The sequence below is a fragment of the Anabas testudineus genome, chromosome 4 (genome assembly GCF_900324465.2).
Source record: "Anabas testudineus chromosome 4, fAnaTes1.2, whole genome shotgun sequence".
In the NCBI taxonomy this organism is placed as follows: domain Eukaryota; kingdom Metazoa; phylum Chordata; class Actinopteri; order Anabantiformes; family Anabantidae; genus Anabas; species Anabas testudineus.
Genome location: NC_046613.1, coordinates 8684132 through 8704014, shown reverse-complemented (window position 1 = coordinate 8704014; position 19883 = coordinate 8684132). Strand labels below are relative to the sequence as shown.

Below are 19883 nucleotides of genomic sequence, written 5' to 3'. Positions count from 1 at the left end.
GAAAAGACGCCAGCGTATGTTGGGATAACGTTTAGCATATGTACTCCTCAGTGCAATGAATTCAGGAGGTTTTCTTATGTGGCCTTGTGTCTTATAGTCTGTCTGGATCTCATCACAGTGCACTCAAAGCAAGGAGCTTTCCTGTCAGGTCCAGTAGTTTTGGATCAACCCTCTAATGACTGAAAGTGAACAGGGAATATCAATACGCTGCAAGTCAGCCATTTGTGACAGAGTCTGCTGAACGTGTGCTGTATGTGCTCAGCTGTGTGAGTGTGCGTTTTTCACCTTCTGCCCCATGAGTAGCACAAACCTCATCTTCCCACTCAGCTGTGTGATGGGAGAGTGTGACTGTCACATAATGGCAATGCACTGTTTTAGGTGTGTGCGCGTGTGTGTGTTTGTGTTTGAGTGAGAGAGACATGCAAGGACACACGGGCCACAGAGGAGCTATGAGCTCAGTGAGGAGTGGAGTAGCTGATTAAAGAGTTGGGGCAGCAGGCACATGTTGGTGTAGATGAGGAGAGACAGAAAAAAAATAAAGAAAAGAAGCAGTGAAGGCAGCATTGGCAGAAAGCATCAAAGTAACTTTGTTGCTTTGAATGAGATTTCCACATGGCTCCACGAGGGATCGACTGAGCTTGAAAACATCATAGTTGGTGCAAAGTTGTTGTTGACAGTGTTGAGTCTGGCACATTGATTCTGGGTCCTAGCCAAAGAACTGTGGATTGAACTATAGTAAATATTAGATTATGTACAGTAGCTGCGCTGTTTTGTGGTGAAATGTGGTGAATTTAGATTTATTTTCTTACATTTTTGCATTTTATGTTTTGTCTTTCAGCAGTTGCCATTTTTATAGCACTGGTCTTGAGCATTAAGCTCCATCTGACGTATTTAAGATCTTAGAGGGAATCAGTGAAGTCACCCAGTTTTTCTTAAAAAAAATGATGTTTGTTTGAGTGAAATCTTTATTAAAAATCAGGTGTAAAGACTTGACAAAATGCATCATCAGAATTTATTAGAATTAGAAAAAACAGAGCATGTTGACCCTTGTGTTGGGCTCTGTGTTCCATATTCATGTGTACAACAGACCATGCTGAGGTTTAAGGGTCACTGAGGTGATGTAGATCTGGGTTCAAAGGTGAAAAGAGGCCTATTTTCCTGTATCTGATTATCAGTAACCTTTAATATTTATACCTAGTAGCACTTACCATGTGTGCCCGTGCATTAACACCATTGGAGATCGATCAACGTTCTAGTGTTGGATCAATAAATTGTAACAAATGCATGTAAAATGAATGATTTACACACACGTTTCAGCCTAAATCACAGGAGTAACCTATTCATAAAATGTCTGTTATGTACTGATGAGTTTTGCTGCTGATCAGTTGTCTTTCCTGCTTACGGCGTTCTTCTCTCAGGAGTCTTTAATTGGCTTTCCCAGTGTTGCTCAAGTGTTGTGATGTTGAGGATGTTGCTAAACAGCTGCATATCTGAGGGTTTTTTTATATTAATTATGGCCAAAGGCAAAAAGGTTAATTGGCTGTAACAGCAAATGCTTGACCACAGTTTAACCAACATGGCATCGCACTGCTCTCGAGAAACTAGACAAGTGTGACTTCATTTGTTCGTTGCTTTCCACACTCAAAGCTCTTATTTCCTGTTTTTCCTTTATTCTGCTTCAATTCAAAACACACATACAGCTCCATCATAGCCAGAGAGACATATAAACCAATATCCCATGCAGTGCATCTGTCCTCAATGTGAAATGATTGTTTAGGCAAAACGAGGCCGCGGCACCACAGCTGCATCACACCTTAGAGCCTGTATTCACAACCTGGTTTGTAGCTGCAGCTACGGTATTTGGGAAGAAGCATTTTGAGGAGCTGCAATATTGATGATCTGTGTTTGTGCTGTAGATCTGTAGTCATTTTTTATGAGAGTAGTGTGGTGAGAGTGGGAGAAGCTGTGGACGTGCCATTGTTAGCAATTCAGCTCCACTAGATCCTTGTGTTTAGAAAGTCCTTTACTTCATCTGTATTACAATCTCTATCTAAAGTCATTTGAGGCTGCCAGCACAGATGGATGGACAATAACGTGCAACACCGACATCAGAAATCTAAGCTTTGGATTGTAGTGTCCCATTGATCATCAGAGCAGGTTGGTAAAGTCTGGATCCTGCAGCAGAATAAGTGATTAATGAGGCACAGCACAGCCTGTCACTTTGATGGCCATGTGTTAAGATACAATAATGAATTATATTTTCCTCCCCTACAGCTGGAATGAACATTTGTTCAGATATAGGAAAAAATAAAATATAGCAAAAAGCAAACAACAAAGAAAAAAACACCTCTTGGGGGTTACTCCCCCAATTATGTCCAGATAAAATAGTCCCATATCTTAGTCTTAATGTCTCCAATCCTTCTTGTGGTTTACACAAAAAAAGCAACTAAAGTAAGAAAAATACATCTAAAGAACTTTAATGAATCCTTTCAAAGTGCTCACAGTAGGTTTGAGCAAACAGAAGATACCCATTCCTTAACATCTAGTGTACACCTGAATACATCTCAACTCATGATTGTGTGGGAACACCTTCAGTGGCAAGAAAAAGTATGTGAACCATTTGAAATTCTGTGTTTTTTTTTCTGCATGAATTTGTCATAAAATAGCAAATCAGTCAAGAGTATTAACAAAAATGATGTGCCTAAAATATTAAGAAGCATATTCTTCTTGTGTGGAGCAAACTCAAAAGGTTAGAGTGTTTTTTGTCAGTTGAAGTAGCTGTAGTCCACACCTCCAAACTAATTTCCTTAACTTATGCTAACACCTGACTTCAATTTGCTTTTTTTAATGTCATTATTTCGAGGGTTCACATACTTTTTACACTTTATTGTCTCTCAAACATGCATGCTTATGCAGTTTTTGTACTGACTGGTTAAAACTACACATATGTCAGAGCTAAAAGACTCACCAAGAAGTTGCACATGAACAGACTGTTATAGTGGCTGTAATATTTTGTGTAATACCGTAATAACACTGTGATAGGTGTAACAGCACCCGGGCCATGTTGACACCTTAATATGAAAGAGTCATCATGAAAGATATCATTTATATATGTGTGTTTTTCTGCTGTGACAAGTCACAATGTTGACTATGAGAGGTTCCCACATTTATCCCAACAGAAAAAGTGATTTCAAGATAATACAGCAGCCTCACAGGTCATTACTGGGAAAAGCAATAGACTAAATAAGCTCATTTACTCGTTGCTTGTGAAGCTTGCAGCCCTTTTAATAGTCATCATCAGCACATTTAGGTTTGTCAGCTGCCAGTGTCAACACAGATGATTTTAGTTGCCAACATGCAGTACATAAGAAGTTAACACGGTGTTCAGGTGCTGACAAAGGCCATTTGGCACAGTTAAAGGCTCTAGAAAACAAGCAAGTACTGTAAGTGAACCTCTGCTCAGGAATGACTTCATATTTCCTTTTCCTGAAGCCAGTATTTCTGTAATGGAGTAAATCTGGATTTAAGTGTAATATTTCTAGTTCATTTAGATTCAGGAGCCTGTAAACATGATGTTATGGTCACAGTTACTGAACTTTTAAAGGTAAAGATACATCCTTGTTTTGCATTTATATTGTCAGTTGTCCTTAGAGGGCGTTAAAAATGAATTCCCATTCTTTTTGTCAGCACCAGCTATTTGTGTTCAGTCCAAATGTGTTTTGTTGTGGAGGAAGTTGTATGTATGTATTAACCTGTCGTGGTCTATCTCTCAACACAACTCACAGTAATTCTAAATGGAGCAGGAGTTAGGGAAATTATTTGTTGTCTGCTGTTCTGTGTTCTTCAGGAAGACGTCAATCAGCCTGTTAGCGACTTAGTCAGGCAGGAGAAAGAATGAAAGCGCACAGCGAGCCATTCGCATGCTCTCTGGATGAACCAGCAAACAGAGGCAGATGCATGTGTGCAGCGGTTTCTTCATGACAGCTCACTCACAACTAACAGCTGATGGATGAAATGGGCCTTTTGGATTCCAAATGCACAATGTGATGTGGGGTCAGGACGGTGAATGATCCTCTTGAAAGGAGGAAATTAGTCTGATCGCACTTTTCTCTCTTCCTGTCTTTCGACCCCTGTCCCTCTCCTTCTCCATCCATCTTTCTTACGGCCCTGTGTGGGTTCCCCTCCTCCTTTTTTTTTTTTGCATCGTTTGCATGATGTATTATAGGAGATAACGCAGCACCTGAACTGCTTCGCGGAGGCTCAACAATTTGGGCAAAATTACACCTTTTGAAGGACTGTCACTTTTTCATTTCGCTCCTTATCTTCCTTATCCACATTTGCTCCTTCATTTCTCTCCTGCTCTCCAACAAGTCCTCAAGCAAATCAGTGAAAAACAACAGCCATGGTGTAGGTGAGCATAACACACAATGTGGGGGAAAAAAAAAAAAAACATTCGCACCTACACAGTCCCATCACTATCTAAGAAACGAGCAGCCAGTCAGATTCACCGGTGGTTTGAACAACTCTCAGGACAGTTTCAGCAAAATAAATTGCATAGCAACATCCACCGTATCTGGGCACACAGCAATGTCCTCAACTTGGATTTCTTCAACTTTTTATTTTTTTTATTTTAGTTTTTTTCTCTAGCACCTGCCCACACTCTCTAGCCTCATTTCCAATCATGGTGATTAGATCGGAGTCTTCTACCCCACTTCCTTCATCCCCCAGGTCTCCATCTCTCCTCTGCACTTTTTATCAAATGTGATTTTTTTTTTCCTCTACATTTATTACTCTGAGAGCATCTTCATATCTTCACGCCCATTCCCCCTCTCTCCTCGTTTTCCTTTCTCTCCTACACACTCCATCTCCCTGACCTCCTCCCTTCACCCCCTCACTCCTCTTTCCTCTGTTGCTCTTTGCCAAGACCTACAGTATAGCTCTGTGTTGGAATTGCTCCGCAGTGCAGAGATTGGGGGGAAAGCAAGCCTGTAGGCCCACAGCATTTCACCCAAATAACACATTTCATTTCCTGCCACACTTCCTCACTCCTCGTGCAACCCCTAACCTCCCCCTCCTTCCCCCTCTCTGGCTCTGTGCGTCTCTTTCTCTCCCTCTCTTGCTCTGTATTTTCCTGTCAAAGGCCAATACAATTATTCATAAAGAAATGTCTCTGTACTCATGCATAAAATGAAACTTATTCAAGCTCACACGCTCACTCACCTGCATACTTGAATTGCTATATGTGCTCACAAGCGTGTGCACAAAATCTTTTCTACTTTTCTTTTTTATAACTCTTTCTTTCAAACGGATCAGACCTCCCACACAAACACACACACACACACACACACACACCTGTTTGTGCCTGTTTTATATAAAACCAATATGTGCTCAGGACTATATGCTAGTCCCGAGCTAATGCATAAGTCATGTTTAAAGGGGCCAATTGAAACGCCCTTGCTGGGTTTCTGTATTAACTAATTCATCCTGCGGGACCCACTCCTCTCACATCTGCTCATATGATTGAGCCTGAAAGATTCATGAAGTAGAAGCTATTAATATCACCGGCCTCTAACCTATACCACTGTGTCCACAGACATGAGCAATGAGGTCAAAGTCGATGGGGGAAATGCGAAGGACAGGCCGCGGCTGAGGATAATGGATGTTTTATTGTAGATAAACACAGGCTGTCAAGATATTTGTCAGCAAATCCCTGAGAATGTGGTGATTTGGGGTGAACTGAGGCAGAAAGTGATATTGGCATGCGTAGAGATAGAGGTATTGTATTCAATAAAGCGAGGAGTTACGACCAAAATTGTAGAACCAAGATAGGAAAAAAGAAAGTAGTTGATAAAAGGCCGATAGATTCGGAGTTAGTAGCAAGGATGTGTAAAGAAAGACTGATGGAGTGGGCCGTTGCTGCCATGCTGCTTCCCTCCGGTCATCCCATTCATTCCTTCATTAAAGATGGAATAGCTTTATGTGTTTGGCTGTAAATGCTCCAAGTATCTGGCAACTAGATCAATATGAGTTTTGCTGCTATTTTTTTTGCTTATACTGGGGGGGGTCACCATGTGGGTCAAACAATGCACCACTAGAAAACTTTGATTTATGTAATGAGGAACAATTTGATGGCAACAGTGGAGATTAACATAGAGTTGAATACTATAAACTGGGACTCTGGTGATTAGTGGAAGTTCTTACCTAAAGTTATTTCTCTTTCCTGGTAAAACACTAAACCTTCAGGTATCTGCTGTTTTAGCATTTGTGCATGTGTGTGTTTGTACGTGTGTTTCTCTAAACAAGATTCCTTCCCTAAATCTCATTATCACTAGAATGCTACTGTCATAAACACAGTGTTTGACCTTTAAATGTTGTTTTTTTAGTCATATAACTGGATCAACTTTTCAGCTGCATTCTTCTTAACTTGTTACCGCTCAAACAGCAGCTCAGGGTACACCAGCCTGACCTAAAGCTTCTTTTTCAGAATATGTGTAGATGGAAAAAAAAAATAAAGGTGTAAACTGAGAAACTAACTAAAGACAGAAACTATGCATGCGTTTCCGGACATGTGTATGTGAAGCTCGAAAGTTGAACTTCATTCAACTTTGACTCGCATCGCGAGGTTCTCAAATGTTCAGCTGGTTTAAAAGAGGAGGTGGGACTGAGCTCAGCCTCAATTCAAGAAATAACACATTAGCAGTCCAGCTGGAGCCAGTGTAGCTTGACATTTTTATACCACGGCATAAAAGGAATTCAGCCAGATGTGGAAGACTAATACTGAAAAGTGAGGAAAAAACATTTTATGGTTAATGAAACCTTCTCATGGTGAAATACACACTTCTGCTTTTGCACTGCAACTTGTGACAATGGTATAACAAAAAAAAAATTACTCAGCACAATGGCTCGGATGAACCGCGCATGAGGATGGATGTGACAGTGACTGTGCAAATAGCAGAGTGCGTGTCTTTTGTGTGATTGATGACCAGCAGTTTGTCACAGTTTGTCGGCAGCAGAGGAGCTCTGAAAGGGCTATGATTGGCTGGCTCAGCCTGTATTCACATGCCTCATTAATTCATCCACACCACTGGATTCCTCAATCAGCATTTTGATTGGCGGCACCCTCCCCCCCTCCACAGCCACCACCACCACTATGCGTACTCTTACTCTCGGCCCTGCTAACACCACTGTAAGGGTCTGATTGGAGCTGCTCTGCCTACAGCTGATTCAGACCGTGATACACAGACACTGTGTACACACTAAAGCAGCCAGACGCACATAAAATGATCAATACACACAAATGGAGTCAGAAAATTCTGTCATGGTCTAACACAAGGAATTGGAGACCCACAGGTACAAACTCAAGCACCTGCAGGTGCTCACGCATCGAGCAGGGATGGGTGTCTGGCATAATTTTCCAGTTTTCAATCAGTGTGGACATCCCTTCTTCTCTAGCTCCTCAGGACAATGAGAAACAAAGGACATAGTGGCTGCAGAGTTGAATGAGAATGAGCTGCACGGCTGTTAATGTGTGTGTGTGTGTGTGTGTGTGTGTGTGTGTGTGTGTGTGTGTGTGTGTGTGTGTGTGTGTGTGTGTGTGTGTGTGTGTGTGTTTGTGAGCGTGCTGCATGCAATATCTCTTTGGTGTAAACACACCTGCAGATTAATGAGCTTCTGGCCAAATTACCAGGACTCACCTCTCTTTCTCTTTATCTCTTTAACTTTCTCTCTCCAACACTCACACACACTCACTGTTTTCTTTTTACCACTCTCTCTCGTACACACACTCGCCACCTTGAGCTGCCTCATATTTACCGCTTCTCTTTCTAATGTACTTGTCAGCTGAAACGATGGGTACAGTGAATGAATATGCATGCAAGTGCCTGATATGTGTTTGATTTAGCTCGGTGTGTGTGTGTCTGTGTGTGTGTGCTTTGTGGCGGATGTATGGAGGCAAAGGCTCTGTAAACACTGGCTGACAGCTGTAGGAGGAAGTGAAGCATATAAAGGCTGGCCACGTAGAAAGCAGGACAAATTGATTTCGCATGAAGACCGGGAGCAAGGTTTTACACGGGGAGGGACTTATCAGAAACACTCTCACAACAACACAAACTGCACACAGTGACGTACACGTGTATCTTCAACCTTAGATATGGATCACATCATCATAGGTTTACAGTAGGTGAGAGTGCACAAAGGCATTCAAAACAAAAAACAAGCACTCATTTAGCAGCAAGCACAGACACGTTCTGTGGTAATTCACACAATCTCTTAATTTGATGACCCATAACCCTCAAAGGCATTTGTATTGTAATTGCAATTGGAGGCTGCACATATAGCTGTTTTAATTAGAGCTTTTCTATCATTATCATTTGTGCGCCATGTGAGAGTTTAATAATCCAGATTCTCTCCCATTAACTCTGTGAGTTGCTTAACGCTATTGTTGTGGTATTTACTTCTAGGTGATCACAATCGTCGCTTTCGGAGCGGTAGTTAGCATGTGTAGCTCTGTGTAAATGCCAGCTGGGATACAGAACTCATGTTGGTTTAAGCTTAAACCGTCTGAACTGAGACGTCCAAGCTTCAGAGAGGCAGTCTGTCCTGTCCGTCTATGAGGCCAAAGTCACCATTAAGAATAACTACTTTGACGTTACCACAGCTGCACAAGCTTGTAGTTATTATCAATAAATATAACAACACATTTGAATTGTACTCGAGTAGTTGTTCTCAAGCTATACACGGCCCTTATCTTTTTGTTCTTGTGAAGCTGCGTGGATCTCCGCAAATACTGTACACACAGTGGTGACCTAACCCAGTAATACAAAGGGGATTTTTAAAAAAATCTTATCTCCATGGTAGCAGAGATGTAGAAAAAAATAGCAAGAAAAAAGAGAGAGAGCGGCAGAAAAGAGAAATAGAAAAGAGGATTGAGAGGATACAGTCCCTGACCAGGCTTCAGTATCACTCTGACTGTCAAATGCAGATTAGTTCTAAAAAAAAAGATAAAGGAATAATTCTTCCTTAAGATGAAAGCAGTTTGTTTGCTTCATTTCTTTTCAGAAATAGATTTAAAGATTCAACATCAGAACTACCTCAACTTAGAAACACATCCTTATATAATGTCACTGTCTGTGATTAATTGATTCTGACAGCACTATGGAAAAAATAGATAATTTCACTCTACTATTTCCTCTTTAAGCATGTCAGAAATAGCGACAGGAGGCAGAGAATAGCCTGTCATTCACCCCTCTGGGGATCTGCTCTACTTTAAGAATAGTTATTATATTTTTTAAGTGTGCACGATCACAGAAGAAAGGAATGAAAAAGTACAAAACAAGGCGGCAAAGAGAGATCTTAGAGAGGACAGAAGGGTGAAAGGTAAATAGAAAGGATGAAGAGGGGAGGAGGAAAGTAAATAAGCCTGAGGGAGGGTGGAAAACAGAGGGGAAGAAATGATCAAAGAATAATGACAAAAAATTCAAAATGGACGATGGAAAAAGAAGGAAGGTGAAGGAATGGAGCAAACTGTGAGGAAGTAAAGGATGGAGGGGGCAGCAGAAAGGAGAAAATTACAGTATAAGTAATCCATTGTAAGAGAGTGGAGCTCCTTTAATCTGAGGTGAGGTGTTAATGATCCCACCCCTGGGTGTCTGTGGCAGATATAGTTGTTAAAGAACAGGCCAAAGTCCGTGCCGCCCAGAGAGACGCTGCCACTGCTAACACCAGAAACCCTAAAGGGACACCTGTAAACCCTGCTGACTCAAAGGAAATTAGCCCGCTAAGACCCAGAGGGCGAAAGGGGATAAACTTGCCATTTAGAGATGTCCAGAGGGAGGGAGACAAAATGGAAGTTGAAAAGACTTGGAAGTGACTAATGAACAGGAAGTATCAGGAAGTATGGAAGGCAATGAGGGGAGGCAGAGGAAGGGAAATGACTGGAGAGGAAGGAGGAGGAAGGAAATGAAGAGAAGACAAAGGAGGAGCAAGAAAGGGAAAGTATAAAGGGATGGGTGAGAGAATCATCAGCACACACACGGTGGATATCAGTGTGTGTGCTGATGATTCTCTCGACCTATTCTGCATTTTCTGTCATTTTAAAGTCCTCAAGATAGTTTCTTTGCTTCTTCCTCCTTCTGTGAGGAGACAGAAATAGAGAGTGAGGCTGTATGATACTGGTGGCTCTGTGGCAGCTTGCTTGGCTTCCTCTGTCCCTGGCTTCCTTTTTCTTGGCCACTGCCCCCCCCCTCCCTCCCCCCTCCCCTCCCACACAAAATATAAACAGACACAGAAGACAGAGCCAGAGCCAGTGAACACACACACACACACACACACACACACACACACACATCTATACAGTACATAGCGTCATTGAGCAGCGTCAGGCTGTCAGAGCTGAAGGCTAGCAGAGCGATGTGAGATGTTGTGACACTTTACCTCATTACATCTTCCCAGGCTGTTATGAATGTTGCAGCAGCGCTGTCAACCAAAGCGAAGACCTGTCTGAAACATACTGTGGGCACACGGCACCACGAGCGCCACGCCGCTGACGCCTCCCCACAGACACACGAATTAAGATGGATCTTTTGCCGTTTTTAGATATCACGTCGTGGTGGGAGTTGAGCGGAAGTGTCTACGGCACAGGTCTTAGCCTCACTCCGCTCGCTTCCCCCTCGACGCAAACCTGGTCAGCTGTGATCATTTGGATTGTTGCCTGCGTGCGGCTCTTAGTGCTTTGTCAGGGCTCCAAGATGTAATTGCGTCTTGGCTAGTGGTGAGGTAACATGCTTCAATACTATATGGAAAAGGCATACACAGCTATATAGAGTTAGAGCCCAACAAATCCCCCCTTGAGCGAGCACTAGGCACCAGTAGAGAGGGAAATCTATCTTTACCTGAAGAAACCTTCAGGGGAACCAGGGTCAGGGTGGGAGGAGATAGAAAATCAGCAACATCCTGACACTGTTGCCAGAGAAACTGAAGAAACATCTTTCTCTGTTTCTACCAGAAACCTTAGGATGACTTTTCTCCAGTGTGGGGATCCTCTGATGGGTTGATCAGCATCACACTGAGCTCTCTGGAGAGCAGCACGAAGCCTTGGGCTGTACCAGACCTGCTGTGTAGTCTGTCTGTTTCCTCTTCTCCCTGCTGATCCCTTTGTAATCCACCTGCACCCAAACACAGGTGAAGGCCCAGGACTCCCCAGCATACTGCTGGTGCAGATACACACACGCTTACAAACAGCTCAAAACACATTTAAAAATACTAGCAGACACACTGCAACAGTACATATGCAGTACAGCATTGCTTATTAGATGTAACATAAAATATAGATTTAATTCAATCACTGTAGCCTAACTTGTAAACACTGATATTTACTGAAGTTCAACTTTTATCTCTCACAAGTTTGTGTGTTGAGCATCATCAGCACTTCCTGCCATTGAATATGAACTTGATAAGCTTTTGGCAAGGTGGCAGGAAAAAACCTTGTCAACAATTTCAAGCAAGTCCAGATAGTTATAGTACACCTGAACAAGTACTGCAGGAATTGACTGAATTTATACTAGTAAATATATGATTATTGATTGAATTTAGTAGCCACAGTAGCTGTTCTGGAGTTTACACACCTGGACAAAGTTCGTCCGGTGACATTGAGAATCAGGTTGTTACTGTATAAGTTTCTCAAGGAATAACATGGAAGTGATATAAGCAGTCTTCATACTGGTAATTCAGCAGGGTGTAATGGTATAATTTTAAAGGGTTTCTCGTGTTATAAAATTCAGCTCACATTCTACAATCATTATAATAAAAGTGTCAGAGGGATACAATAATCCTATCATAATTCTGTCCTAAGCAAACAGTAATCCTTTAGTTATTATGGGCTGCAAACGCATGTTTCTTTTCAGTAAATCAGTTTGTTGTTTTTGTAAGACAACAAGCTTAAAATGAACACATATATTCTCAAACATTTCCTGTCCCTATGCAAACAACAAATCTTTTTTTCTAACATGACTAGACAAACCCATTTTGGGGCATGGCAGAAATCCAGATACAAACAAAGATCTCCTTAATTGTTATTCAGCTGCTACAAGAAAATAATGTCTGTGGAAAACAAATGTGAATATTGTGGGTTAATAATATGTGGCTGATGTCCCATCTCCTCACCTGTGCATCTCCTATTATTACTCCTGTAATAAGTACAGTTCAGAATCCATGGACAGAGGTTCTGTAACATACACAACAACTCAGCAGACCTAGTAAAAAAGTGCTGTGGTAAACGTGTTGGGATGCTTTTGTTTATCTTGTGAGTCTTACTCCAAGACTCAGGAACTTATCTAAGCTGCTAAATGTTCTACTATGTTCTCCAGCTCCAGCTGTTGCTGCAGTTACTGTCTCTGTCTGCTGTTTGATGCTAGTCACTACTTTTTGAAAGTATTTTTGTTGCAAACAGCGACGTGCTGTTGCTGGTGACGGGGAGGGGGGGGGGGGGAAACAATGTAGGCTATAAAATCCAACCAGTCATCTTAAAGATGCACACATCTACTAAAACACACACGCATCAAGCTTAAGAGTTGATGAGTGTAGTTTATCCACTCCGCCGGCACTGTTCTCAACAAATCCTTTCATAAACAAATGCAAACATAAACACAGAGAGATCTTTTTATGGCCGTACTCATTAATGCTACTGGGCTGAAACAACACACAGCAACATTATAGTTATTGAACCAGCACAACATGGACCATTGCATGCTGTTTGGACGAGCAGCGGTTCAATAGAGTGGTATCCATCTTTGTAGAAGGGCATGGAAATGTCAATGCCCCTCGGCTAACTAAAGGAAGTCAATCATCCAGGGTCTCGCACAATGAAAGATGACAAACACAAAGAGCCTTTCAGCAAAAACCTTTGTGTGACAAACATTTCCATTTCAAAGCCTCTTTTTTACAGGATGTCATGTCAACTTATTTTTACATAATGTCGGCTGTGGTTCGGAGGCAATTAGGAGAATGTAAGAAGGGGGACCGTATCTGTCACTGCTCCTGGTTGATAAGGGGACAGACTGGTGCCCACTGTTTGTTAGAGCATGTTTCTCTATGGGTGTTAGCGTGTGCTCGTGTGTGTGTCCTTTTCCATGTAGCTGACAAAAAGTAAGTCTTCCTCTGTCCCATAAATATTGTCCCTCCATGCCCTCCATCCTATTCTGTCAGGAGTGAAGTCTCCGGGTGGCATTTGCAGGTTCAAAGGTTCTTTGTGTAATTGATCAGACTGCTGTTAGATCTGAGCAGCTGGCATTTAGTCTACAGAGAAAAATGTGCTTTTCCAGTTTGTTAGGACAAAGTCGCCGGCTTTCAAATATCTGTATCTGCCAGCAGCACAAGTTTGGTGTGGATGGATTGTATACAACCTGTAATGAGATTTCCTTTTCTCTGTTTGTGTATCTGTACACGTGTAGTTTTATAATCAACACAACGGTATGGACGCACACCGTACTGTGAATGTGTGCACAGTGATGTGTTGAGAGTTGAATGAATGTGCACATTTTTTCTCATTAATGCTTTTTCTCTAACCTCTTTTTGTTTCTTTAACTTTTTTCACAGTTGCTCTCCTCTTCATTTCCTTGACCAAAGTAATTACGCACGTCGTTTTACAGGAAAAGTGGTCTCACTGCTGCAGAAGTTTCCTTCAAATATTAAATAGCTCTACGAAATTAAGGTCAGGTGTAGACCTGAATTTCGGTGCTCCGCTAGCTCTTTCAGACATTCATTTGGTTGACAGGCAAATGGGTGCAGTCTTGACCCTCTCAATCGATGCTTGTAGTAGTTTTGGAAGTCATAACATGCAGCCCGCATCTGTACTCTGGCTCCATTTTACAAGCTACACAGTAAACAGCAATCACTTAAAATCACATCGAGAACGAACCTCTTAGGGGTGATACAGAGGAAAGTGTAGCTATTTTTGTGTCAAAGCCAACAAATGTCAAGCAAAAAATATCTCAAATGCTTTTTGCTTTGACATTTCCTTTTATTTGATGTTGCAGGTGATTGCTTTTGAGTGTTTCCAGTAGAGAATAGGACATTTGCTAAACAACTCAAGAAAAACAACCGAGAGAAGTCAGACTTCATTCGTTTGATTGTAACGAGGAGGGGAGGACAGATGATTACAGATGCTTTACACTCTGCAGCTTATATATAGCTGTATATATTAGTATAAGACCAAGATACTACGATAAAGATTAATATTAAATATTGAATATTTCTAATTTGAGAGGACAGCTCTGAACCTGTATTTTCCTGAATGGTTGCGACTTGCTTTAGAAGTTTCTTGAAGCACAGTGTGCTTGTGCTGTATGTCTGTGTATTATGATGCTAAAAGAAGCCAACTTGAAACAGCAGCTGTCACCGTTCAGCTGGGTTTAAACCATGCAGCTACGTATCATCATAGGACCCACGTGTCACCCACTGAACCTCTGTTAGATAACAAGTCTAAACTACAGGGGGATCTGTATGTGAAAGGAAGAGGAAACCTAAACAAGATTTAGATCAGATGTTTTTATTTCAGTGAAGAAGACAAACAAGTAAAGACTGTAAAGACCGTGTAAGTTTGTTTGTTCATCGTTCCATAACTCACTAGCAGCGAATAATAACTTGACAGTAGGTTAACGAATGTTTTCAAATCTCAATCAAACTAAAGACATTATCGTTCTCGTGCCGTGTATCAGAAATCTTTAAACTTCAAGTTGTATACCTAATCCATGGTGTCATATCAGAATAGGTTGATCTTTACATTAACTTTTATTATGTCAATCTCAAAAAAGGCTTCAAAGCTAAATCTCATCCTGCCTGATGCTCCCCAACTGACAGTTTAATGGGAGGAAGCTGTGGCTTGAGACGTTACCAACAATATCAGATCTATAAAAGGGCTTTTATGTTATGTGTGTCTAATGTAGGGTTTAATTAATCCACAGACCCCTCTGGATTCCCTAATAGTCATGTAGGGTGCTGATATGTGATTCAAACTGAAGATCTTATGTCTGGAAATGAAGAGAAGCCTCAGGAAAATCACCGACTATTAGCCTGGGTCCTGTCTCATTATTCGAGCACAGGATGTTCTTCACTTGCTCATTATCATAAGTGAAATAGACAGTGTCTAGTTTCTAATGCTGGTTTCTTGTAGTAGAGTTTGACCGTTTCCAAATCACTTCCACCTGCAGTAGTTACCAATACAGGATGGCAGCAGAAGATTACACGGTGGGATACTGTTGTAACCATTCTGCGCTTTTTAGAACACCATTATTAGACCAATAAAGTATTATACCATGTTTTAATGCTTGCCGGTCTTTTAGTTAAATATCGATTCCTTTCTCCCAGCCTTTATTACCCTCTGACTGGACTCTCTCACTGCTGGACTCTCACTAAACCCTGAAGAATTCATAGCCATGAAATTGCTAATTGAGCTGGAGCTCTCATTCATAAAATGGATAAAGAGCTGTTTACTGTTTTATTTGACTTCAACGTTACCCTCCAGAGGTAGCAAAATCAGAAACAGGACAGACATGTCTACGAGGATGTTGAGCTGGGCATAGTCTGAGACAGTTCAGAGGTTATAGTAATTTATCAGAATTTATTCTGATCTATTGATAGATAATCAATAAATAATCACAAAAGCGATATGGTCCAAGGTCTTGTCCCACCCACTTTCTGTTTGCTTCTTTCTCTCTCTGTCTCTGTCCCTTTTCAATTATTCATACCCCAGTTTGACACATGCCTGCAGTAAACCTCCAGCTATTCCGTCAGATAACAACACCCCCGGTTTGTCTGGCTGTTCTCTCGATAGCCTACCCTATATTCCATCCCCTGTCGCCATCCTTCATCCTCAAACTCTGCCCGGATACACGCAGAGAGGTGGTGATGAACACCAAGAGCAGGTTGCATATTTATCCTGCAATCAAACATTCCCATCCAAACTATGTATTTTCCAATCAGCGGTGAACCACGTTTAAACCTCAATTTCATATTTCAGTCTCCTCTGCCATTATGTTGGCCACATCAACTTTTCGCATTCATTTGCCGCCTCTGCTGACGGAGTCAAATGAATAGTGTTGGCTCAAAAAGAAGCTGGTAGCATCACGAGTGTGTTAGCTGCACCCAGCAATTGCCACAGTAGCTGGCACCTGCTTATATCCCCCACCCATTTTTGTGCCAGCAGATAAGTGGAGCACTGCTCTCCTCGACTCCCTTGAGACTGTACTAGTGCCCAGGCCTGATTTTGTTTTACTGGGGACTGAGCCAGAAAGTGATGGACACACACATGCAAATGCAGAAATACAGCCACACACACACACACACACAGACGCACACGCCGCCACCTGCTTAAGTTGGATGGTTGTCTCATCGAGCCAGTTGGGCAGAGAGTGGAGTTTGAGTGGACTTTGAGAGGATATTCCTGCTGCGCTGCGGCTCTCATCGCTCTGTTTGAGGAGAGGAGAGTGCGGGCACCATAGACAGTGGGAACAAAGTGTTGCCATGGCCATGATGTACAGGATTTTTATGAAATTAGTTATTTAGATTTATCATAAAAGTGAATTTGGAAAATGTTTTATATAATAACACGAGCATTTCTGATAAAGATCTGTTAAACTTGGAAATAAATCTAATTATAAAATTCTATATCTATGTCAGTGCAGTGCAGAAATGTGAAAATGATAGTGATGATGATATAAAACTTTTTCCTCTAGATGTCATATTATTGCCAAATTCAAACAATGCATGTATCTTTGTATCTACACACTAATATCTGATGTGTCAGGCTGGTCCGGGTCAGCTCAGAATGAGTTTATGCGCAGGAAATGATTGAAACCATGGTTAAATCCGAAGCAGCTAATCAGAAGCTCAATCTCATCGAGCTCATGAGTGTGTGGAGGAAATCTCATTAAAAACTTTTTTCCCAAGGCCATTAAAGTACTTGAAGAACGTGGAAATGCAGATCTTCACAAGCTACACATATGGTTTCTTTCTGAATACATGTCTTCTGAAGAGCTGCTGTAACTATCGTTTGATCAATATATCAACCATGCTCGTGCTCAGGTTTGTTCAGATATCTTTTAACTACACCAGCTACTGCTGCTGTTACCTTTAGTGCCGTGCCATGTTGCTTCATTTCAGAGGTATCTACTGTACCTACCTACTGGGGCCTAAAATCCAAGCGGTAATTAACGGCATGATAAAAAAGATTTATGTATTTATAGTAGAGGCCACTATTGGATTTTTGCTTTGATGGCTTGTTTATTTAACACAAAAAGTGGTTCATTGGCCACTATCTCTCCACAAAGACCATACCTGAGCAGGCTTCTTCACACTATGGAAGGATCAACATGGCCTACAGATGGAGCTGCACGATGCTGAGCCAGGTCCTCCCTATATAACTATATACTATATACTGTAATATCATTGCCAAAACAGCAAATCTAATGATGGCCTAAGACTTTTGCACAATACTGTATGTGATCACTTCTGATTCCTGAACTATTAAATGCTTTAGAATGGTGCAGTATGTTCTGATTTGTTTTCCCTTGTACTCTCACAATGCAAATCAATACCATAGTTCATAAAACCTTCCTCCAGCACTTTTTTTCAAAACACAGCTTATATCATATGCTTTCTGTTAAAAATGTAAGTCTATGGTACAAGCTGAATTAACCCTGATGACATCTTCAGGGTTCTTTTTTTTACATTTGAATAGCTCCCTCCAAAGCAGCTGAAGATGCTGCTTAACCAGACTTAAAACTTGTTGACATTGCTTTTGGTGTGGGAGGTATATTTTTTCTCTCGCTATCCCTCTTTGTTATTTTGTATTCTTATTTTTCCAGCCCATCATGAAACAGACAGATAGAGACAGTTATACATGGTTATGCGCTGATACACCAAAAACCAACACAAATGCCATCTCATTCCAACTCCTCTGGCAGAGTCGCTACCTCCTGCATCAAATTCAGCCTTTGATATCAGCCAGCCCAAAGCGGGGCACGAGCAATGAAGCTGTCACACTGTTTTATCCAGACAGACTCTTCCGCCCCAAACACTGTCTGCCTGCAAAGCCTCTGTAATCCAACCCTGAAACTTGCCAACGTCCCGGAATCACAGCATCACATCACCTCTCCTCTGTCTTTCTCCTCTCACTCTTGTTTTCACCCCCTCTCCTTCATTACTCTATTCTCTCCCCCATGTTTTTGAGCCTCTTCCAAGATCTTCTCTCACTCGTTGGACTTTCTCGTGACTCCCTTCTCTCCACACTCCCCTCCACTCTGCCATGACCTCCCGCCAAGCCCCCCTGGGACTCAGTCAGTTGTTGTGATGACCGAGGATTGTAGGATACCAGCTGCAGTTTTAATGATTTTGCCCTCAGGCCAAGATCAGCCAGAGAAATACAGTTAACATTTTTCAACAGAATGACTTTTACCCCTACAACTCCTCTGCATTGTGTGTGTATGTGTGTGTGTGTGGGTGTGTGTTGCTCTGCATGTGAGCCTGTGCACTATGCGGGAATATATCAGATCTAAGAAATCGCATCTGCATGCTACGCGTAGCATTTGTGTTACTTTACATATTACAATGGGCTTGCCTGCAGTTTTTTGTAGCTGCTAGTAAGACAGCTGGCACGTCAGTGTGAACTGCGAAGATGGAAGCTCATCCTGCTCAGTGTCCTCCTCCCTCTCCATCCCACCGTGCACTCCCCCCCAGTCTCACGGCTCTGTTTTGACAGCAAAACTGCAGCACGTCCTGCAAACACCGTGCAATTAGCATCATGCGCTCCAGTGGATCCCAAACCGCTCGCTGATGAAGTTCAATCAATTGGCTTTAATTATAACTTTCTCAGAAACACCTCTAATCTGTCTAAAAGTTTGATCGTCTCTGGGGTTTGTTCAGTAACAAGCTGGCAGGTTGTGAAAAATAACCGGTTGGAAAGTACTGTTTATGTGCGTGTGTGTGTGTGTGTGTGTGTGTGCCATGTATTTTGCTTAACTCAGTCTCTCCCTCTCTACAGACATTGACGACTGCCAGTCTAATCCATGCCAGAATGGAGGAACCTGTATTGATGAGATCAACTCCTTCGTCTGTCTGTGTCTGCCCAGCTACGGTGGAGCTACTTGCGAGAAAGGTAACAACGTGCAGCAACAACATGCATCAGAGCACAGCACAGCTTCCTTATTTTACTGATTGGCTCACGTCGGTAAGAGTTGTGTATTTTGTGGAGGTGGTTCGTAGAAAGAGGATCAGTGTGGAGGAGATGGGAAAAGTGGATAGGGAATTAAGACAGGGCGGTGAAGGATGGGCTAAAGTGGAAGGGAAGCAAGGTGACAATGGTGCCGGTGGAAGGAGCAGGATGAAGATGAAGAGGGTGAGGAGGAGGTGGCACCAGATAATAGGATGAAGCTGAAAGAGGTAGAGAAACAATGAGGAGATTGAGGACGATAGGGTTAATGAGAGTGTGTAAATGCAGACAGAGGTTGTGGAACAGGGAGGATGAGGATGTTGGCAGTGAAGGAGGAGACAGAGGGGGGAGAGGGAAGCCCTTTGGAATAATGCGTCCGATTTATACAGAACACCTGCGTCCAGCTGGTTTCGTCTCTCATTACTGGAATTCCCCTGTGAGATGGATGCCACGGGGGAGGCTGTTCACAAACTGAAGCTTACAGAAAACTTGGTCAATGTATCATCAAAACAAAGAAGAGGAAGAAAGAAAAAACACCAACAGCTGTTGTGTTGTGTACATTACAGTTTCTTATTTTAACAGAAAATGATCAAATATATGTTCACATGGAGCCAAGATAGTGAAGATAGTGAGATAGTGATCACTGGTTATTAAGTAAAGAAGGTGTCATTTAGAGGGACTT

General features: G+C 42.0%; 1 protein-coding gene across 4 annotated transcripts in view; it reads left to right on the top strand.

The window, feature by feature from the left end:
• Window positions 1-19883, top strand: part of ncanb (neurocan b) — a 133268-nt gene that overhangs the window by 87557 nt on the left and 25828 nt on the right. For all 4 annotated transcript variants that reach the window (XM_026343293.1, XM_026343276.1, XM_026343285.1 and 1 more), the window contains one exon: window positions 19034-19147. In XM_026343293.1, the coding sequence (XP_026199078.1) occupies window positions 19034-19147 (114 nt within the window). The remainder of the gene's footprint in view (window positions 1-19033; window positions 19148-19883) is intronic.